The sequence below is a fragment of the Bos taurus genome, chromosome 9 (assembly GCF_002263795.3).
Source record: "Bos taurus isolate L1 Dominette 01449 registration number 42190680 breed Hereford chromosome 9, ARS-UCD2.0, whole genome shotgun sequence".
NCBI classification, from domain to species: Eukaryota; Metazoa; Chordata; class Mammalia; order Artiodactyla; family Bovidae; genus Bos; species Bos taurus.
This window is the reverse complement of record NC_037336.1, coordinates 100,596,395-100,618,230: the sequence shown is the minus strand read 5'-3', so window position 1 is coordinate 100,618,230 and position 21,836 is coordinate 100,596,395. Positions and strand designations below refer to the sequence as shown.

The 21,836-nt window shown below is 39.2% G+C and overlaps 1 protein-coding gene across 5 annotated transcripts in view; it reads left to right on the top strand.

Moving 5' to 3' along the window:
- PDE10A (phosphodiesterase 10A) overlaps positions 1 to 21,836 on the top strand; it is a 574,597-nt gene that overhangs the window by 419,423 nt on the left and 133,338 nt on the right. For all 5 annotated transcript variants that reach the window (XM_059889985.1, XM_059889984.1, XM_059889983.1 and 2 more), the window contains one exon: positions 3,961 to 4,089. In XM_059889985.1, coding sequence (XP_059745968.1) covers positions 3,961 to 4,089 — 129 coding nt within the window. The remainder of the gene's footprint in view (positions 1 to 3,960; positions 4,090 to 21,836) is intronic.

Genomic DNA, 21,836 nt, shown 5'->3' with positions numbered 1-21,836 from the left:
GTCCTGTGCGCTGCAAGCTGGGTTCTCAACCCCCGGACCACCAGGGAAGCCCACGCATTGTCTTTTGAAGAGTTAATCGTGTCCACCAAGAATCGTGTGTTCTCTCAGCTAATCATTTGTCGTCGTTCGCGACTCCTCATGGTGACGCGCGTTTCAGCCCCCTCTCAGCTCAGGTTGTTCTTTGACAATTGAACGATTACAGCGCAGTGTTTAATAGCATGAGAGGGTTTTTTTTTTTTTTTTAATTTCTGGTTGCTTATTTTTAATCCAAAGCTATCTAACAGTTGAATGAAGACTTTAAGAAGCTGAAAATTATTTACCTGTTCTTTACATCTGGAGTAAGCATATGGGAAAATATGAAGTTGAGACAATTATTGTGATGAGCCAGAGAAAAGATTATTAGTAAAATATACCTTAGAATTTTGAAATATATGGTTTCTTCTAATCCAGTTGAGGTTAGCTACTCAACTCTATTGAGTTGGATAATGGGACAGGAGAGGACTTAATGGTAAGACACCTTCCCTCAGAAAAAAGAGTTCTTTTAAGACAGAGCAGAGCTGAGTTAGGGTAGCATGAGGGCGCCATGGAATGGGGGCTCGGGAGCAGGGGCGGGCGGGGGAGGGTGCTGGGCTCCTGCCATGCGGTTTCCACTGCTTTTGCAAAAAGAGTACAGACAGATAATAGAGATTTTATTTGCCAATTAAGATAGCAGAGTTAATATTTGAAAAATTGTGTTTTTTTTCCTATTTCTAGCAATAGATCCTTCAGTACTTGTAATTAATTTAAAAGTATCCCTCTGAGAAAAACAATAGTCCTTCAGCCTCTGATTTGAAGGTGATTTTGTAATTTTAATGAATCTGAAAGTGGCAAGATTCCAGAATTAAAAAAAAAAAATTCTTCAGCATGTAGATACCCATTTTTAGAATAACAGTTTGTCATAAAGACACATTTACAGATACCATCTGAGGTAAACCTAAATGTGTATTGAGTCAGTGACATAATCAGAGAAAAACATTCCAAGAGACTTTAAAATGCAGTAGCTTGTACATTTCTCGTGAGATATCTGGGCTTCCCTGGTGGCTCAGTGGCAAAGCGTCCGCCTGCAATGCAGGAGATGCAAGAGATACAGGTTTGATCCCTGGGTTGAAAAGATCCCCTGGAGGAGGGCATGGCAACCCACTCAAGTACTCTTGCCTGGAGATTCCATGGACAGAGGAGCCTAGTGGGCTACAGTCCATGGGGTCGCAAAGAGTCAGACATGACTGAGCGACTGGGTTCAGAGTAGTAAAATGTTTAGTTTTTCACCTACAGGAGAATGCTACTGAACCAACTCATTGTAAAAACTGGTCAGTAAAGGGGAGCACATTCAGCATGTATCCTGTCTTGTGGCAATGAACTAGCCGCACAGTCGATGAGGTGAAATTTCTTTCCGTGTTATTTGTATTAGTCAGTGTTTTGGATTGTAACTACTCTAATAGATAGGGGAATCTCATTTTTGTTTAACTCACTAGTGACAGATGATCATCGTTTCATATTCTTATTTGCCACATCTGTATCTTCCTGTGACAAAGTGTCAGCTCTTTGACTCATTTATAATTGTGTTTTTTTTCTTTTTGAGGTTTAAGCATTCTTTGTATATCTCAGATAGAGTTCCTTTATCTGAAACGTAATTTGGCAAATAGGACTTGTGGCTTCCCTGGTGGCTCAGAGGATAAAGTGTCTGCCTGCAATGCAGGAGACCTGGGTTTGATCCCTGGGTTAGGAAGATCCCCTGGAGAAGGAAACGGCAACCCACTCCAGTATTTTTGCCTGGTGAACCCCATGGACAGAGGAGCCTGGTGGGCTGCAGTCCACTGGTCGAAAAAAGTCAGACACGACTGAGTGACTACACACACACACACACACACACAATATGCACTAAGATGAAATGAGGTGACAGTGAGTCAATTATGACTTTACGTTTTCAGCCTGGGTTTCTGGAAGAATGGAGAATAGTAGTAACAGGAAAAAGAGTTAAAATCACTTTGGGAATAAGTGGGAAGGAGATGACTCACATAGTTTTGAGTCAAGATGGAGCTTGGGGTGATGGAAGAATTTCCAAACTAGAGATGAAAAATATACAAAAATTCTTGATTCAGATTTTGCTGTCATCATTGTAGATTATTGTAGAGAAAGCAGAGGTGAAGAGCAAATAGAAAGTTAGGATAGGAACCATATTATGTCACAAAAGTGATACAAGGAAGCTTTAAGAAGGAATCAAGTGTTGAATTTGCTCCACCATCATGGGCATGGTCAGAGTGTGAACATTACTTTGTTTTCTTGAAGTCAGATCAGTTCTCAGATTACTTCTGTTCTGTGCCTTTTGTATCTGGAGACTCGAACTTGCTTTGCCAAGAGAGCTCTCTCTTACTTTAATGAGTCTCATATCTTTCAGTACCTTATAGAATTTCTCAAATTGGATTTTACATCCCTGAGGCTCTTTGCAGGGTGAACATGGACTGGGTCTTGTTTCTTTATTAATCTAATTCAACTACATAATTATGTATAAGAGATCTATATCATTTAAATCAAGTGCTTAGCTAATAATTGAATTGAATTGATTGAAATAAATCATTTGCTTTCTCAGTAATACCATTCTGTTGTGGAATCAGGCAACTGTGACTTTAGTCTCCAGCAGAATTAATTAATACGTCTAAGTTCTGTGCCTTGTCAGGTGCTGCAGGCATGCAGCCTATTCTCTGAAGTCATAACGATATGCTTGGTTTTGTCTTTTCTGTATCTAAAAGTAAGAATTTCCATTGCCTTTTCCACCTAACCGTCCCTAAGGATGGTAATTTATTGAATAATTCACAGAGTATTCAGTAGTACTCTGAATAATTATTTTAAATAATTAAAATCACTGAGTAATGACTACCGATAGCCTGTGATTTTGAGTGCTTTAGTGAAATGGCATACCAACCTGAAGCAACAGTTTGACAATGTATGATTTTATATTTTTTAAGTGAAGATCTGCGAAAGTTCTTTGAAAATTCTATGTCTATTCAACAGTTATTATTAGACTTGGAAGATTATTTTTGTGAAATGGACTATATATATGAATATCAATGAAAAAATGTTGAGATTATTTTGGACTGAAGTCAGTTGTATTATTGGATTTAGTGGCGCTGAGAAAAAGGAGAATTTGTGCTGTAAACAGTAAAAGAGAAGAACTTATTCACTAACCATATTTTTAGCACCCGAAGTCTGTTAGTCCTTTACGCTCCTGTTTGATACTCTTACTAGAGCGTCACTCCTGTTAAGTGTTAAATGTGTGATAATCACGTAAAGTAGAAGTACTTTGTAGGCTTAACCGCCGGCACTGGAATACAGCGCTGATTCAACTGCGACACTGAAGTTCATCGTTGGAAAACGGCCGTGTAACACGATGACATATCTATAGGTTAAAATTTCTGAAGTTTTTTCTTTTTTCTCTACTTTTTCAAAGTGGTGAAACGTAAATAACACAGAATTTGCTGTTTTAAGCATATCAAGTCTATAATCCAGTGGCATTAATGATACTCACAATGTGGGCCACCATCACCCCTATCTACTTCCCAAACCAGAAACTCTGTATCCGCAAAGCAGAGAATTCCTCCTTCGCCTTTTCCTCAGCTCCTGGAAGCCACTAATCTGCTTTGTCTCTATGAATTTACCCGGTCCAGAGGTTTCCCATAGGTGGAATCATATAATACTCGCCCTTTGTGTCTAGCTGATTTTATTTACCATACTATTCTTAAGGCTTCTCCAAGTTGTAACTGAACTTCATCCCTCCTTATGGTTGAATCATAGTCCACTGTGTGTGTGTATATCGTTAAAAATATTTGTGCTACATCTATTTGCACAACATGTCGTTTTTCCATATCTTTGATGTAGACGAAGATGTCACATTGGTTAATTTTATTCTGTTCGATTCTTTTACAGATTTGACAGATGAAAAAGTGAAGGCCTATCTTTCTCTCCACCCTCAGGTTTTAGATGAATTTGTGTCTGAAAGCGTTAGTGCAGAGACTGTAGAAAAATGGCTGAAGCGGAAAAACAAGAAGTCAGAAGGTAAGACCTCATTCAGATTGAGTGTTGGATTTTTTTCTATCTCATAGTGACAAAAAAGGTGTTTGTCACTTAACAAAAAATGCTAAAAGTAAAATATAGACAAATATTAGTACATTAATTCTGTAAGAATTCTATTCTGCTTAAAAAGATAAAATAAGTTAGAATGAGAGGAAATAAATACGAAAGAATGATCTTTAAAAAAATGATCTTTAGTCAAAAAATTGAAAATTTATTTAGATATGACCACATTGAAAAATCTGGAAGTTAGTATTAGACTTGATTTTATGCAAGTATTATTATCGATGATAAAAACATTCCGTATATATTTCAAAAATATATTATTACATTATTACATTTTGCAAAATGTATTATTGAAACAATTTTTATATGTGTGCAGTAGGAAAAGTGAGTTGCATTAGATGTTTCATCTATACTCATAAACTTAGGATATGGTTATATTAATGAAAAACAGAAGGTGGACTCAAAAGAAAAACATGTGAAGTCAAATGAATTTCCCCCTGCGTTGAATCTATATTAATATATTGACTTTGGATATTGTAGTGTTTTAATTTTGGATTTAGATGAATTTATCTTTGGCTGATTATGACTTCTCATTTCTGTGAATGTTGTTTTCAGCGTAGAAATTAACGTTTGTACATAATTTTAATTTACGGAAAACTTTTATATAAACAAACGTGTATACTACTTTTCTGGAAGTTTTTTAGTGTGACAGAAATGCTACACTTAAAGTTCAGAAGTGATCGTCATTTAAATATCACACTGTTAGAGCTATGCTACTGAGTATTGTGCTGGAGGCCAACTTTCCTTACTCTACATAGGAAAGCTTCTGTAACTTGCTAACATAATTTTTACAAGACGAAAGAGGTTAATTTTTTAAAAAGAGAGCTTTGGATATTGAAGCACAAAATGGTCTTTAAAGTACATGTCCACGGCTGTGTATGAATGTGTGTGCGTGTATGTGTGGATTGGAAGGGAGGGGAAAAAGGAGAAAGAAAGAAACATACATACATCAGAGACAGGCGTGTTTTTTTCAAAAGGTTCATAGCACTAATAGTAAGAATAAAGCTTGACATGGCATATTTCATTTGTTACAAACCTTACACATTTGAAAATAATTTGAGATGTTTGAAACTTTTAAGTGTGACTGAGTTGTGCTCAAGACAAGATGCAAATTTCAACTTGCTATATAATGATGGGTAATAACATGATCTCAAATTACATGATGTCAACATTGTTAATCGGTTACACTCCAATATAAAATAAAAAGTTAAAAATATATATATGATGTCTGTTAAATACAAAATTGAGCATACTTAGAAAATGAAAGGAATTGTAGACTGTTTTAGTGGTGCCTCAGCTGGTAAAGAATCCGCCTGCAATGCGGGAAACCCTGGTTTGATTCCTGGATCGCGAAGATCCTCTGGAGAAGGGATAGGCTACCCATTCCAGTATTCTTGGGCTTCCCTTGTGGCTTAGCGGTAAAGAATCCTCCTGCAATGTGGGAGACTTGGGTTTGATCCCTGGGTTGGGAAGATCCCCTGGAGAAGGGAAAGGCTGCCCACTCCAGTATTCTGGCCTGGAGAATTCCATGGATACAGTCCATGGGTCGCAAAGACTCGGACACGACTGAGCGACTTTTCACTTTCACTTTAGTATGACAAGGATAGTTTTCTTTTAAATTTTATAAATATTTGAATGTATCGCTCCATATCTCCCAAATCTGTTCTCTATACTAGTTAACCAAATAATCCTTTAAAGTACTGGATACATATACTCAGGAGTTAAACGGTTATTAAGAACAGCAACGTGTGATTGAAACAGTAGTCAGTTATGCTGGAAGAAAACCTTGTTCTTATAGGAAGATGATTTTGAAAGTGACCCTGTGCAGGACTAGACTGCTGCTACAACTGAGAATGTGAGTGAAGCGTCCCCCGGGGCTCACCGTCCAGCGATGAGAACAGGCCAAGAAGTGAGCGCATTGCAGGGTGCGTTGGTAGGAACCAGGGTGAGGCGGTTGGCAGTGAAAGGGCGTGAAAAAAACCTTTAATTGTGCCGCCAGGGGTGGGGTCTGGTACGACCCTTTCTACCTCCTTTTCCAGAGAGTTCATCGCAAGAGTGTATCTGATTACACCCCCTTCGTATTCAGTGAGATTCTGTAGTCTGGCCCCTGCAGACTGTTTAAAGACAAAATGTAGTGCTGAGCTTGCGTGAGTGGCATGAGAAAGCACTGCCCAATCTTCTTTGAGATGTAGAAAGCCAGTTAAATCTCTTGATTTCATTTATGTGGTTACAGATTAAAGTAGTGGCGGTTCTCTGGAACATCCTGTGTCTTTTCCCTCACCGTCTTACTACTTTTTAAAAAAAAATTCTGTGTTTTTCTCAAGTAGACCTTATTCTGCTTCCACCCCCTTTCATTGAAAATGTCTTGAGGAGGACAGTTTTTGTGGGGAGGATGTTATAGGGAGTGTTTGCATTTCCATGTGTGAACCCAGAAAGAGGAAGTGTGATAGCTAGAAAGATCTTGGAGGATAGTTTGTTGGAAATGAGATGAGCCTGCCCAAATTATTTCACTTTGTGTGTCAGTTTAGTAAAAGAAGATGAAGTAAGGAAAGCTGTGCTGTAATAAATAATCTGCACAATACCTTGCACATTGTAAGTACTCAATAAATATTTATTTTTTAAACACTGCAAAACCAGCCTCATATGGAAATGATCTACTCTATGGGGCAGAAAATTGTGGAAAGGCATATTGTGCCTAGAGAAAGATATATGAAAATGCAAATTTTTAAACAAAAGGGTTATTTAAATTACAAAATCATATTTGCCTTTTAAATGGCCAGCTTTTATACTGCTTGGATGTGTTTATTGTTTTAATGATGACTCTGTGCTATTAGAAAAGCTAGTTTTTCTCTCATTTAGTATTTTACTCAGCATCTACTGTTTGCTTGGTGCTTAGAAGGCAAAGCGCTTAAAAAATAGAGAATGCATGACACATTTTATTTCAACTATGATAATATTTATAATGGATGAATATCATGACCATAGTCCAGCTGTAACTTTCAAGGCACTTCACGTACATGCACCCTTTACATCTGGGTACATTAATGGGGATTAAACTTGGGTTCATTTGGTAGGTGTTGAAACTGTGCCAGGAGAAGCATAAGGATCCCTGAAGGCTCAGTGTCTAGTTCTTGATACAGTTACTACTGGGCAGCAACTCTACGAGCAGGTTGGGGGCGTAGACTAAGTGCTGTGGTTACTTTGGTTTTTCTCACCTAACGGTGCCTACTGGGCGGTTCTGTCAACACCGCTGTGGTGGTTTTATTTAATAAATGATGACATCAGGGAAGGTTACGTTCTCTTCCTCCGAGGGATCCACTCTGGTCCTTTCACTACACTCGGTGATCATGTTACACTGACACCAGAACTGCTTTTGTCTTCTTCTTATCTCCCCCATAGTTATTTAAAAGCTTCCTGAAGAAAGGAGTTGCATAATACATGTTTTTAAATCCTCGAGAGACCTTGTCTTTCTGTTTACTCAGCAAACTATATGTGAACACTTTTTAGGTCCTGGAATTATCAAGTTTCTAAGGAATTCACAGTCCATCAAATAGAAGAAGACAGAGAAGTTTCTGCTTTATCCTAGTTAGTCTGACAGTGAGCCAGAGTGGCCTTGTGAGGGGACCGGGCCAACTGATCTTGTGGGGTAGACGGCGGTCGCTGTCTACGCTGATGGAAGAGAAGAGGGTTTGGGGAAGGTGAACCGCCACGCGGCCGCAGGGATTAAACTTCAGAAGTCTTCACTCTGACTGTTTTCAGTTTAATTTTATTGCTTTCATACTGTTTTCATTTTAAACGCATCAAGTTCTATCTGTACTTTTGAGGCCAATTGTCTTTTGAAGGTTGACCTCTGATCCTAAATCCTAAACAGTTGATTTTCAGTAATGTTTGGAAATTGGAGATAGCCTTTATTTCCCTTATAAGCTCTTGTACTCTTCTAGATAATATATAAACATTTCCTCAGAAAGCACTGAGGCCTGTACACTCTTACAGATCTGCTTCCATTTGGGAAAAACTTAGGGAAGAAAGAAAATTATCCAGGTCATGAATTGTTTCACTAACTGTTATATTTTATGCTGATTTTTATGCAAAGTAAATTTGACGGGCCCAGCTGGTACTCTTCAAGACTCAGCCTGCTGAACTATTCAGCATCTACACAAATCTCAAAGTATAAATATAAAATTAATAAACAAACATTAGGATATGATGCAGATCCAACCAGTTGCACGTTTTGAAAGAGCAGTCCGAGACGGAGCACAGCTCACCCCCTGGATCTCAGCAGGCGAGGGAAGACCTGTCACCTCCACTGTGCTCCTTTACCCACAATTATTAGTTGATAGTATTGGTGGTATTAGAAGGGGTGTGTGAAGAAGTCGGCATGACTCTATTTGGAATCTTCTGGTAGCAGAATAAAACTTGTGTGGACTTTGTTTAAAACCCCCCAGATGTGACTGTGATAATTCGTTTTGTAAAGGGAAACTGCGTATGCAAGAGCGTGATTGACTGAACCCAAATTGTTTAAGAATGGTAAGTAGCAGTGCCATCTTTTCTGGCTGACATTTTTTATTCTTATTATATTTCTATGTCCAAAATATAGTAGCAGACCATCTCACTGTCATATGTATCTGTAAATGTCAGGTAATTAGGAATGAAAACATCGGTGCTGTTAGCTACCTTCAATGTTTACATGAATGGTTTCTTTTTTTTTTTTACTCAAAGAATGTAGTTACTATATTTTTTTCACCTCTCCATGATTCTTGAGATAGAATTTAATTTTCATTCAAATAAAACTGTTAGATATTTCATACTTAGAACTAGTGAGATTTATATTATGTCCCCTAAACCTACTATATGCAACCTAAAATTTGGATTAGGTAGCATCAGCCCTGCATACAGTTTCTTTGCTGCTGCTGCTAAGTCGCTTCAGTCGTGTCCAACTCTGTGCGACCTCATAGACGGCAGCCCACCAGGCTCCCCCATCCCTGGGATTCGCCAGGCAAGAATACTGGTATGGGTTGCCATTTCCTTCTCCAATGCATGAAAGTGAAGTTGCTCAGTTGTGTCTGACTCTTAGCGACCCCATGGACTGCAGCCTACCAGGCTCCTCTGTCCATGGGATTTTCCAGGCAAGAGTACTGGAGTGGGGTGCCATGGCCTTCTCCAAGTTTCTATGCTAGTATATGTAATGTAGCAGGATCTTAAGTTAACAAAGCATGAATTACAGTGTTAAAAGATTTCAGTAAATAAGACACTGATCAGTGATGTATTAGCTATTAAGAGGTGTGTGTGTGTTAGTTGCTCAGTTGTGTCTGACTCTTTGTGACCTCATGGACTGTAGCCTGCCAGGCTCCTCTGTCCATGGGATTTCCCAGGAAAGAATACTGGAGTGGTTGCCATTCCCTTCTCCAGGGGATCTTCCTCACCCAAGGATCACACGTTGGGTCTCCTGCACTGCAGGCAGATTCTTTACCATCTGAGCCACTAGGGTGGACCCATTAAGACATACCATGAGTAAGAATAAACATAATTGAAATGGTTTACTGGGAACTTCACTTTGGGCACTTTATCTCTTTTCCTTGAACTTGCTCTCTCAAAAATTGAAGTTACATTTTCACATAGAGCTTTCATATTTTTTTCATAATAGAAAACAGAAAATGTGTTGAATGTTACATGCCTTGCTATGAATTATAAACAAACATGAATTCACCATCTGGTAAGTAGAAGGGAGATAAAGTTGATATTAATTCATTTGTAAAGGGTTATTTGATATATTTCATTAATTCTGTTAATTTTAAATATTGCTGTTAAAAATGTATCTTTCATATATTCTTTTTAGAGAGTGTTTGAGCTCCTCAGCAATCCAATCAAGTTGATGGGGATTTTGATAATTTCAAATATTAAATCAGATCATCACAAATTTGTTAGTGATCATGAAATTAATTCAAATAAATTTAGTAGCTTTGTTACAGACTAGATTGAAGCAGTTTTTATATATTATCTGTAAAATTCCTATTGGTGGCAGCTAATGTCTGTGCATTCAATACTGTTACTACATTTCCTAAGCAAAACTTTTGTTTGCAAGGGATTCTAACTAATGAAAATGTTATGAGCTGACAGAGTGTTGAAAAGACCTTGTTTTGGTCAGTGCTTCTCTTTATAAAAATGTTGTTTGTTAACTGTACATATAGAAAAAATATGTAATAGAAATCATTGCATCTATTTATTTAATAGACTTTTTTCAGCATTTAAAATTTTGTTTCATATAACAGAATTTTTAAAATGAAAAACCTGTGAAAGATAAGCGATCTAACTGCGTCTGTGTGTTTGTGTGTGTTTTAATCTACTCCTTAAAACATCCTAAAGATGTAACATTAATCTGGATGATTTGACCAAAAGTTGAATAATCTTTTCTAGAAACGTTGATTTCAGTGGTGAGTTGTAGCTGGAATGTGGCCAGGTACGAGTCGTTTCTCTAGCTGTTTATTCAGCTTGCGTACGTGTTACAGAAGTGTAGTTGGGGAACAAGGACTATATGCTTGATTCCCTCAAGGTCACTTTCTGATAGAGGAAGACAGATGATAAACACATACTCTAAGAATTAAACTTACGTTAGTATTTGTTGACAGTGTGTATTTGAAAACATCTAACATAATGTCTGCTGCTGCTTCAGCCGCTCAGTCATGTCTGACCCTCGCGACCCTAGGGACTGTAGCCCACCAGGCTCTTCTGTCCATGCGATTTCCCAGGGGAGAATACTGGAGTGGGTTGCCATGCCCTCCTCCAGGGGATCTTCCCGACCCAGGGATGGAACCCAGGTCTTCTGCAGTACAAGTGGTCTCTTGCATTTCAGGCAGATCCTTTACCACCTGAGCCCCCAGGGAAGCCCAGCCTAGCATAATGTCTAACAAATAGAACAGTTTAGTACAATTAAATTTGCTTGAGATTTTAAAATTCGCATTTTTTGCTTGTGAACTCAGAGCCCATATATTGTAAGCATGTCTCCGTATCTGACTGCCCGTCCTGGGATGATTGTAAGTCACAAGAGCGCTGTTTCTTGTGTTTACTGCCCTTGACGGACTCACAGTCTTATGGTGTGAAAAGAAGATGTGAGACCAGGAGAGTACAGCCATGAGGGTGTATAGTATAAGCGTGTTAAGTTGTGTGGTATAGTTTATCAAGACAACACTTGTGAGAACTGAGGTCATTGAGAGGTATGAAAATTGAGAAGGCTTTTTTCAAGAGTTGGTGCTGTGTTGGCTATTGGTTCCTCAGAGCAGCATCAACATCCCTTGGGAACTAGTTAGAAATACCACAGGTTGAAACTCACCCTAGACCTCCTGAATCAGAAACGTCTGTGGTTGGACCAGCAGTCTGTGTTCTCACAAGCCCCCGCTCCCCTGTAACTCTAATGCAAGCTAACATCTGAGAACCCCAGTCTTGGCCATCGAGGAGCGCAGAGACAAGGAAGTGTGGTTCCACTGTTGGCTGGGGGAGCTGGGGGACAGAGGCAGGGCTTCAGGACTTGCTCTGCTTTACTTCTGGAAGACCCGGGAGAGCAGGGTTCGGCACAGGAAATTCTGGGTAGGAGCAATTTGACAGGAAGCAGGAGGCGCTTAAAGGCCGGCCGGCTAACACAGCAGCTCAGGCAGGAGTTTAGAAATGAGCAAGTGCAGTGCCTCTTCTCTTCATTTTTTAAAGTTTAATTTCTTTTGTTTGCTTTTGCAGTGCTGGAAGTTTTCATATGTGTGAAGTCATTTTGCTATAGATTGTGCATCATAAATATTTTTTCTTGTTTTAAGAACAAGAGAAGATGCTGTTTAAATTTTGGTCTTTCTACTCTAATTTTACTTTAGCTATTTTTTTCATGTTCTTCATTGGCTGTAATAGGAAACGTGGAAACAGTGTAAAAATCCAAAATAGATGTCTAACTGATAGCTTTGCTAGAGTTTGGTGAGTTATAGGACCATGCATATTATCACTGTTAGCAAGACAGCGACCACATAAAAATACACAGACTGAAAAACAAACAAAACCACACGGGCAAAGCTAGTCAAGCGTACGTCACTGTGGTGGTTTTTGGATTCTGAGGATTTATAGATGTGTTTATAGTCTTCTTATATGAGTTGCTTTTGAAATAAGAAATAAATAAAAGAAATATTGACAGAAAGCTTTTAGTTTTCTTGTATACAAGTTTTGCCCCAACTTTCTTTGATTCTAATTCAGTTTAAGCCAATTATCCTCTGCTTGTTTGGCTGCTTTTCTGTTGCAGGGAGGAGTAGACATTTATTCTGTTTTTACTATCCCCCTTTATTATTGGCTTTTCCTCCCCTCCCCCAATATATTATCTTTGGTCACGTAGATTATCACAGAAGAAATTGGTAGCTGAAATGGGGTGTAGCAAAGCACTCAGCTCAGTTTTTTCTTAGAGTCATCATTTTAAGTTTACCAATAATTGTACTCAGATTTACAAATTATCTTTTATAAGCTTAGCATTTGCTATAATAAGCATGGAATATGAATTCACTTGTAATGGAATTTGCTGTCTAAAGGGGGCAAAAAATAGTAGTTTGGCCATAATTATTTAAATCAATTGTATAAACTTTTTTCTTGTGATGAGAACTTTTAGGATTTACTCTTTTAGCAACTTTCGAATGCCGTGCAGCGGTGGTAACTACACTCCTCGTGCTGTGCGTCGAGGCCTCAGTGTCTACTTATCCTGTAACTTGGCATTTGTACCTTTAGACCACTTTCACTCAATGTCCTCATCCCAAATCAGTTTACAAAGTGTTAAGGCTGAAAACTTTTTCTCTAAGGTCGGGGACAACACAAGCTTGCCAACTCTCACCACTTCTATTCAGCGTGGCACTGGGAAGTCCCAGACAAAACAAGCAACAGAAAGCATCAGAATTGAAAAGGAAGATGTAAAACTGTTTCTGCAGATGACAGGATTTTATATAGAGAAAAGTACTAAAGACACCACCAGAAAATTGTTAGATCTAATCAGTTAATTCAGGAAAATTGAAGAATATGATAAAGTATTGCTGAAAAATCAGTGGTATTTCTATACACTAACAACGTACTATTTGAAAAAGAAAGAAAGCAATTCCATTTACAATAGCATTAAAAGCAATAGGAATAAATTTAACCAAGGAGGTGAAATACCTCTACTCTGAAAACTATAAGACACTGATGAAAGAAATCGAAGAAGACACAAATAAATTGAAAGGTGTACTGTGTTCATGTACTGGAAGAATTAATATTGTTGTAATGTCCGTACTACCCCAAACTATCTGTAGATTTAACACAGTCCCTATTAAGCTTCCAGTGGCAGTTTTTTTTAATAGAAGTAGCTGCTGCTGCTGCTAAGTCGCTTCAGTCGTGTCCGACTCTGTGTGACCCCATAGACGGCAGCCCACCAGGCTCCCCCGTCCCTGGGATTCTCCAGGCAAGAACACTAGAGTGGGTTGCCATTTCCTTCTACAATGCGTGAAAGTGAAAGTGAAAAGTGAAAGTGAAGACAGTCAGTCGTGTCCAACCCTCAGCGACCCCATGGACTGCAGCCTACCAGGCTCCTCCAACCATGGGATTTTCCAGGCAAGAATACTGGAGTGGGGTGCCATTGCCTTCTCCGAATAGAAGTAGAAAAAGGTATCATAACTTATATGAAACCAAAAGAGACCTGAAAAGCCAAAGCAATCTTGAGAAAGAAGAAAGTGTGAAGTGTCACATTTTCTGATTTCAAGCTACAGTACTTAAAACAGCATGGTACTGGCATGAAAAAAGACAAATAAATTAATGGAACAGAATCAAGAACTCATAAATAAGCCCAAACATATGTCAACTAATATTTGACAATGGAGTTAGGAATACTAAAAAGACAAGAGACAGTCTTCAACAAGTGGTGCTGGGAAGACTGAACTTTCACATGTGAAAGAACAAACTTAGATCGTTTCCACAAGGATTAACTTGAAAGGATTAAAGACATAAATGTGAGACCTGAGACCGTAAGACTCTTAGGAGAAAACAAAGGAAAGTAGCCCCTTGGCCTGGCACTGCCAGCGATGTTTCAGATGCGATAAAGCACAAGCAGCAGAGACAAAAGTAGACGAGACTACATCAAGCTAAAAGCTCCCACAGCAACGAGAAACAGTGAGCAAAATGAGAAGACAGAACAGAGCGGGAGAAAGTACTTGCAAATAGTCTATCTGATAAGGGATTAGTTCATCAAAACGTGTAAGGAACTCACACACAGCAACGAGAAACAGTGAGCAAAATGAGAAGACACAGAACAGAGCGGGAGAAAGTACTTGCAAATAGTCTATCTGATAAGGGATTAGTTCATCAAAACGTGTAAGGAACTCACACACAGCAACGAGAAACAGTGAGCAAAATGAGAAGACACAGAACAGAGCGGGAGAAAGTACTTGCAAATAGTCTATCTGATAAGGGATTAGTTCATCAAAACGTGTAAGGAACTCATACAATTCAGTAGCAACAACAGTAAAACAAAAGCAAGGCTTTCGATGTAAAAATGGGCAAAGGACCTGCATGGATACTTCTCCAAAAGAGATATGGGAGTAGCCAACAGGTACACGCAAAGATGTTCAACCTCCAGAATCATTACAGTGAAAGTGAAGTCGCTCAGTCGTGTCTGACTCTTTGTGACTCCTTGGACTGTAGCCCACCAGGCTCCTCAGTCCATGGGATTTTCAAGGCAAGAATACTGGAGTGGGTTGCCATTTCCTTCTCCAGGGGATCTTCCCGACCCAGGGATTGAACCTAGGTCTTCCGCATCACAAGCAGATGCTTTATCCTCTGAGCCTCCAGGGAAGCCCAGAATCATTGCTGCTGCTAAGTCGCTTCAGTCGTGTCCGACTCTGTGCGGCCCCATAGACGGCAGCCCACCAGGCTCCCCCGTCCCTGGGATTCTCCAGGCAAGAACACTGGAGTGGGTTGCCATTTCCTTCTCCAATGCATGAAAGTGAAAAGTGAAAGTGAGGTTGCTCAGTTGTGTCCGTGAATTTGGTATATACTGAAGAAATCCAGGTGAAAATTATTCTGGCCTGGACTAAAGCATGAAGTTGGAAATTGTGAGAACTGGTCAAATTCCTAATACATGAATATACTGTAAAGAAAGTTTTGATGGGATTTTTTTGGTAAACTTGAAATAGAGGTATGTGGTATGTGTGGGTGTGTGGTGGGGGCAGGTCGGGAAGCAGATGATCCAAGATGACTTATGTGGGCCTGTACATCTGTGTGGACAGTCAGCATTTACGGACAGATGATTATGAGGGATATAAACTGTAGATTGTGGCTGGAAGTGAAGAATTCAGTTTGGACACTAAAATTTTAGATGTCTTTTGAATATTCCAGTGGCAATGTCAAGAGGCATATATGAACCACGTATGGACTTCAGGAGACAGGTTTGAAACAGACATACAAATCTGGGAGTTATCAATGTTTAAATAATGGTGAAGTCACAGGAACAGAATAAGATCACCTAGAGGGTACTTACAGACATCCACAGAAATTGATTTGAATAAAATCCTAAAAGATGATGCTGTTTAAGTGCTGCACTCAATGTGGAAAACACAGCAATGGCTACAGGACTGGAAAAGGTTAGTTTTCATTCCAGTCCCAAAGAAGGCAATGCCAAACAATGTTCAAACTACTGCACAACTGCACTCATTTCACATGTTAGCAAGGTAATGCTCAAAATCCTTCAACAGTATATGAAACTGACTTCAACAGTACATGAAACAAGAACTTCCAGATATACAAGTTGGATGTAGAAAAGGCAGAGGAACCAGAGATCAAATTGCCAACATCCACTGGATCATAGAAAAAGCACGGAAATTCCATAAAAACATATACCTCTGTTTCATTGACTATGTTAAAGCTTTTAATTATGTGGATCACAACAAAAATGCAAATTGAAACCACATCACCTGTAGAATGGCCGTCGACAAAGACTAGAGATAACACATGCTGGCAAGGGTGTGGAGAAAAAGAGCATCCTTGTGCACTATTGGTGCAAAATCCAAATTGATAGTCACTGTAGACAACAGTACGGGAGTTCCTCAGAAAAATAAAAGTACAGTTTTCATATGATTCAGCAGTTTCACTCCTGGGAATGAATATACCCAAAGGAAATGAAAACACCATGTCAAAGAGGCATCTGCACCTCGAGGTTCACTGCAGCAGCAGTCACCACGGCCGAGGCTGCGGAGCAGCCTAAATTTCCACTGACGAACAAACAGATAAAGAAACTGTGGTGTGTATATACACGGTGAAACATTATTCAGTTATTAAAGAAAGCGGAAATCCCGCCACTTGTTACAACCTGGATGGACTTTGAGGGCATTTTGCTAACTCAGAGAAAGACAAGTGCTGTACGACCTTACTCTTACGTGAAACAGTTGTAGAAGAGACCAGATTTGTGGTCACCAGTCATCAGGGGCGGTGCGACAGCAGGGGGAACGTGCGTGAAGGTGGTCAAAAGGCACAGACTTCCAGTTGTCAGTCAGTGCAGTCACAGTGCAGTTGTGTCCGACTCTTGGCGACCCCATGGACTGCAGCACGCCAGGCCTCCCTGTCCATCACCAGCTCCTGGAGTTCACTCAGACTCACATCCATTGAGTCGGTGATGCCATCCAGCCATCTCATCCTCTGTCGTCCCCTTCTCCTCCTGCCCCCAATCCCTCCCAGCATCAGAGTCTTTTCCAATGAGTCAGCTGTCCACATCAGGTGGCCAAAGGATTGGAGTTTCAGCTTCAACATCAATCCCTCCAATGAACGCCCAGGACTGATCTCTTTTAAGATGGACTGGTTGGATCTCCTTGCAGTCCAAGGGACTCTCAAGAGTCTTCTCCAACACCACAGTTCAAAAGCATCAATTCTTCGGTGCTCAACTTTCTTCACAGTCCAACTCTCACATCCATACATGACCACAGGAAAAACCATAGCCTTGACTAGATGGACCTTTGTTGGCAAAGTAATGTCTCTGCTTTTGAATATGATATCTAGGTTGGTCATAACTTTCCTTCCAAGGAGCAAGTGTCTTTTAATTTCATGGCTGCAAACTCACCACCATCTGCAGTGATTTTGGAGCCCCCCCAAAATAAGTCTGTCACTGTTTCCATTGTTTCCCCATCTATTTCCCATGAAGCGATGGGACCAGATGCCATGATCTTCCTTTTCTGAATGTTGAGTTTTAAGCCAACTTTTTCACTCTCCTGTTTCACTTCCATCAAGAGGTTCTAGGAATGTAATGTGAAACATGACGAGTATAGGTAACAGCAGTGTGTACGCACATTGTTAAGAGAGTACACTGTAAGAGTTCTCATCACAAGGAGATTTTTTTCCCTTTGTTAGAATTCATATCTATATAAGACAAGGGGTATTCACTAAACTTATTGTCATAATCATTTCACAATGTATATAAGTCAAATCTTTATGCTGTACGCCCTAATCTTATATAGTGCTGCATGTCAATTATATCCCAATAAAACTAGAAAAACATTTTTAAAAAGTATTAAAAAGGAAGGTTTGTGTTTAAGCTCAGGCCTGATGGATGGGTTTGCTAAAGAGCAGAGAGAGGGAAAGAGCTGGAGGACTCGAAAAGGAAGGGACTCTGTTAGAGCTTCATGGGGGATATGGGTGTGAGCTGAGAAGCTGGCCCAAGGCCTTTCAGGGCTTTGGTTTGACCTTTGTTTTGTCAATGTCAAATGATAACTTATTTGTTGGTATCTTAATGCAATAGCTCAGTATTTTGAAATAGAAGCAAAAAGGGTATATTTCTCTAATGTCAAGGAATTAGATAATTATGAAATATTTAGGAATAATGTTTTGCTGGAAAGTTTACTTTCAAGTTGGGTAAATAAGCATTCATTTTGCTTTGGGCACAATTTAAAACCTAATGGTAAAACACTGACTGTATCTGAGGAAAAGGGAACACCCAGTGAAGAAGATTCGGGAAGAGAGAAAGCGCTGATTTCTTTGATCTGTGTAAATCATGAAGCACTATCAAGAGTGACTCATAAAGCGCAGAACATTGACTAGAGACACAACAAAACAAGGATGGTTCTCAGACTTCCAAAACAGCTGAACAGGAAGTGATAAAAGTGATAAAGGGAATGATTTACCTTGAAATAACTGTAAACATGAAAAACTTATAATCAACAAAGCAACCATTAATTCTAGGGATGTTTTAGAAATTAACCTCAGTCTAAGAATTTCAAAAATCAAGGGTCCTTAGACCAATCATAGTCAAAACTCCTTATTTTGGAATTTGTATGATGTTTTTCACTTAAGAATTTATCTAAAATATATAGAAATAACCGTATTTATTTTCCTAATTGTATATGTATGAGAATTATTTGAGATGGACTTATTAATAGTATTTCTCTCAGCCTTGAACATTTTTTTTTAGATATCAGTGGAGGCACTCAGTTTTCAGTTTGACCTATAATTATCCTCATACCATAGTGTCTATTCAGGTTTCTATACATTTCATTTTCTGTGGGGCTGAGAAAATTAATTTCTAGACAAAGTCCTATTAGAGTTTTCTACATAAATTGTTTATATGAAAGCATGATACAAAGAAAGGAAACTTAAAATATGTTAAAGTACTGGCAGTTTCTAAAATATGCACTTCAGTTCTTTTTTTGTGTTTGATACTCTAAGAAGGAAATTAGAAAAATAAGTGATTTTTAGAAGCAAAATATTTTTCTTATATTTTTAACATAAGACTTGTATGTTCCCAATACACATTTAAGCTATTAAAATTATTTTTGTTTTAAGAATTGCAGCTCTATATCCTAGAACAGTATCCTGTTATACTTGCTCTAAATTCTTGCTCTAAATATTCACTGAATGAATATACTGAAGTTAAATATGGACATGCAAAGTTTCAGTAAAGCTGGGGATTGCTAATATAAATCAATTAAAGCTTATGAAATGAAATTAATGCCTGACTGTTAAACATTTATAGAAAGAATGAATGCATATGGTGAGGTCTGTATGATTGCAGAAAATCCCCATATTGTTTTATAAAACAAACCAAAAAAATGAAAACTGATTTTTATACTATTAAGAAAAAGCAACAATAATAATTTATCAGGAAAGAGCAAATATACAAAATGCTCCTGTGTGTGTGTGTGTGTGTGTGTGTGTGTGTGTGTGTGTGTGTATAAACTTAAATAGTGAAAAGAAGCAAAGATCTCAATAAAGATTTATAAATTTGAGTAAAAGATTAACTTTTTCAAATAATAATAACAAATAATAATGTAGTACTTATTTGCCAACTACTGTTCTTTTTTTTTTTTCCTGCTGGGGAATGAACCCTGACCCTGAGAGTGAAAGTACCAAGCCCTAACCACTAAACCACCAGGGAATTCCGTCAGCTACTATTTTAAGTGCTTTATGTATATTAATTCATCTAATCCTTACAGTAATATTGTGAGAAGGGTATTATTATCATCCACGATTTACAGAGGAGCAAACCAAAATAGAGTTCTTAAGTATCAGAGCTCGGATATGAGCACACGTGTTGAAAGCAGGGACTGGAAGGTATCTTTACACGCACCTACGTGGTCATGATGTTACTTGCAGTGGCAAAACGACGGAAGCAACCCAAGCGTCCACGGACGGATGAGAGAATAAGCTGAATGTGGTGGGGACCTTCGGTGATGGTCTTCAGCCGTGAAAAGGAAGGGGATTCTGACACACGCTGCAATAATGGATGCACCTCGAGGACATTATCCCATCACAAAAGGACAGCTACTATGTGTTCCAGCTAATACGAGCTACCTCGGACAGGTCCCTGTCTCTAAGAAAGAAAGGGTGGTGCTAGGGCGGAGAAGGCGATGGCACCCCACTCCAGTGCTCTTGCCTGGGGGGTCCCATGGGCAGAGGAGCCTGGTGGGCTGCAGTCCATGGGGTCCCTGGGAGTCGGACACGACTGAGAGACTTCCCTTTCACTTTTCACTTTCATGCACTGGAGAAGGAAATGGCAAACCCACTCCAGTGTTCTTGCCTGGAGGATCCCAGGGATGGGGAGCCTGGTGGGCTTCCGTCTATGGGTCACACAGAGTCGGACATGACTGAAGCGACTTAGCAGCAGCAGCAGCAGCAGGGCTGGAGGGGAGGCAGGGGGAACTAAGGGTTTAGTGGGTGCAAAGTTTCAGTTTTGCAAGATGAAAAAGGTCTGGAGAGTGAGTGCAGGATAATGTGAATATACTCAACGCTGCTGAACTGTACACTTAGAATCAGTTAAGACAGTCTGTTTTATGTGTGCGTCTTATCAAAATGTTTAATTAAAGTGTTGACTTAGATGGCCTGGTGCTTCCCACAGTGCCAGCTTGCTTTTGTGGTGCTGGGACACTGGTGTGTAGGAGGAGGTCTGGGGCTTGTGAGGCTTGAGAGAGACCTTTTTGAAGTGAATTGGGTGTAAAAGTGAATATTTCTCTTTTTAAAAATTTTTATTTTATTGGAGTATAATTGATTTACAATGTTGTGTTAGTTTCAGGGGTACAGGTGATTCAGTTAAGCATATGCATGTATATTCATTCTTTTTCAATTATTTTCTCATATGGAAGAATATTGAGTAGAGTTCCCTTTGCTGTAAAGCAGGTCCTTGTTGGCCGTATCTTAGATATAGTGGTGTGTGTATGTTCACCTCAAGCTCCTAACCTATCCGCGTCCCTCCATGTTTCCCCTTTGCTAACCATAAGTTTGCTTTTGAAATCTCTAAGTCTGTTTCTGTTTTGTAAATAAGTGCATTTTGGTCATTTTTAAAAAAGAAATTAAACGTATAAATGATAGATGACATTTGCCTTTCTTTGTCTGACTTATTTCATTTAAAAGTACAATAATCTCTATGTGCGTCCAAAAGTGAATATTTCTTTGGATTGGGAAAATAAATGACGTGAAATTAAGAATTTTTAAAAGCTGAGCAACCTGCAAACGTCACAGAAATCTAGAAAATTAACATAGTACTGTATTGACCAGCTTCCTGGGACATCTCTTTGCTACTGATTTTTGTGTGTATTTTGGCCCTATACTCCTGCATCTCTGTGTCATGGTTTTGTAATATCATTTTCCATAGAGAGGACAAAAGAGTAATTCAGTCTTCTGCCAGGATGATTGAGACAATTTTTTTCATTTTGGTAAGTTAGACAGTTTTCTTTTAGCTTTAAAATTCATTATTGGTAATGCCATGAAGTATTTTAGGACTGTTGCCAAATCTGGGAAAACCCGCCTCAACGTGTTTCATATGTAAGCTATAATATTTAGAGATCTTCCAAATTTCTTTCTGTTTATTTCTTCTTTGGGATCGACAGCACGTTTCCGGTCTGTCACTGACCCCATGTCTCTGCACCAGGTGAGTTGGTGCAGGCTATGTCAGAGGCATTCTGGGTTTAAATGTCCGTGGAAGAGATTGGGAAACTCAAAAATATACCCTGATAAATCTGGATTAAATCCGTCTCCAGGTCGACTTCCCTTTTGTTGTGCCCTAAAAATACCGTGGCCTTGCGAGCGCTGCTCGAAATGACACAGTGACAGAGGGGAGGTCACAGTGAGATGAGACAGTGGTGTTCACCACCTGCGGTTTAAATGCCTGGCTTTTTCAAATTTCATAAACAGTTAACCACAAACACACACGA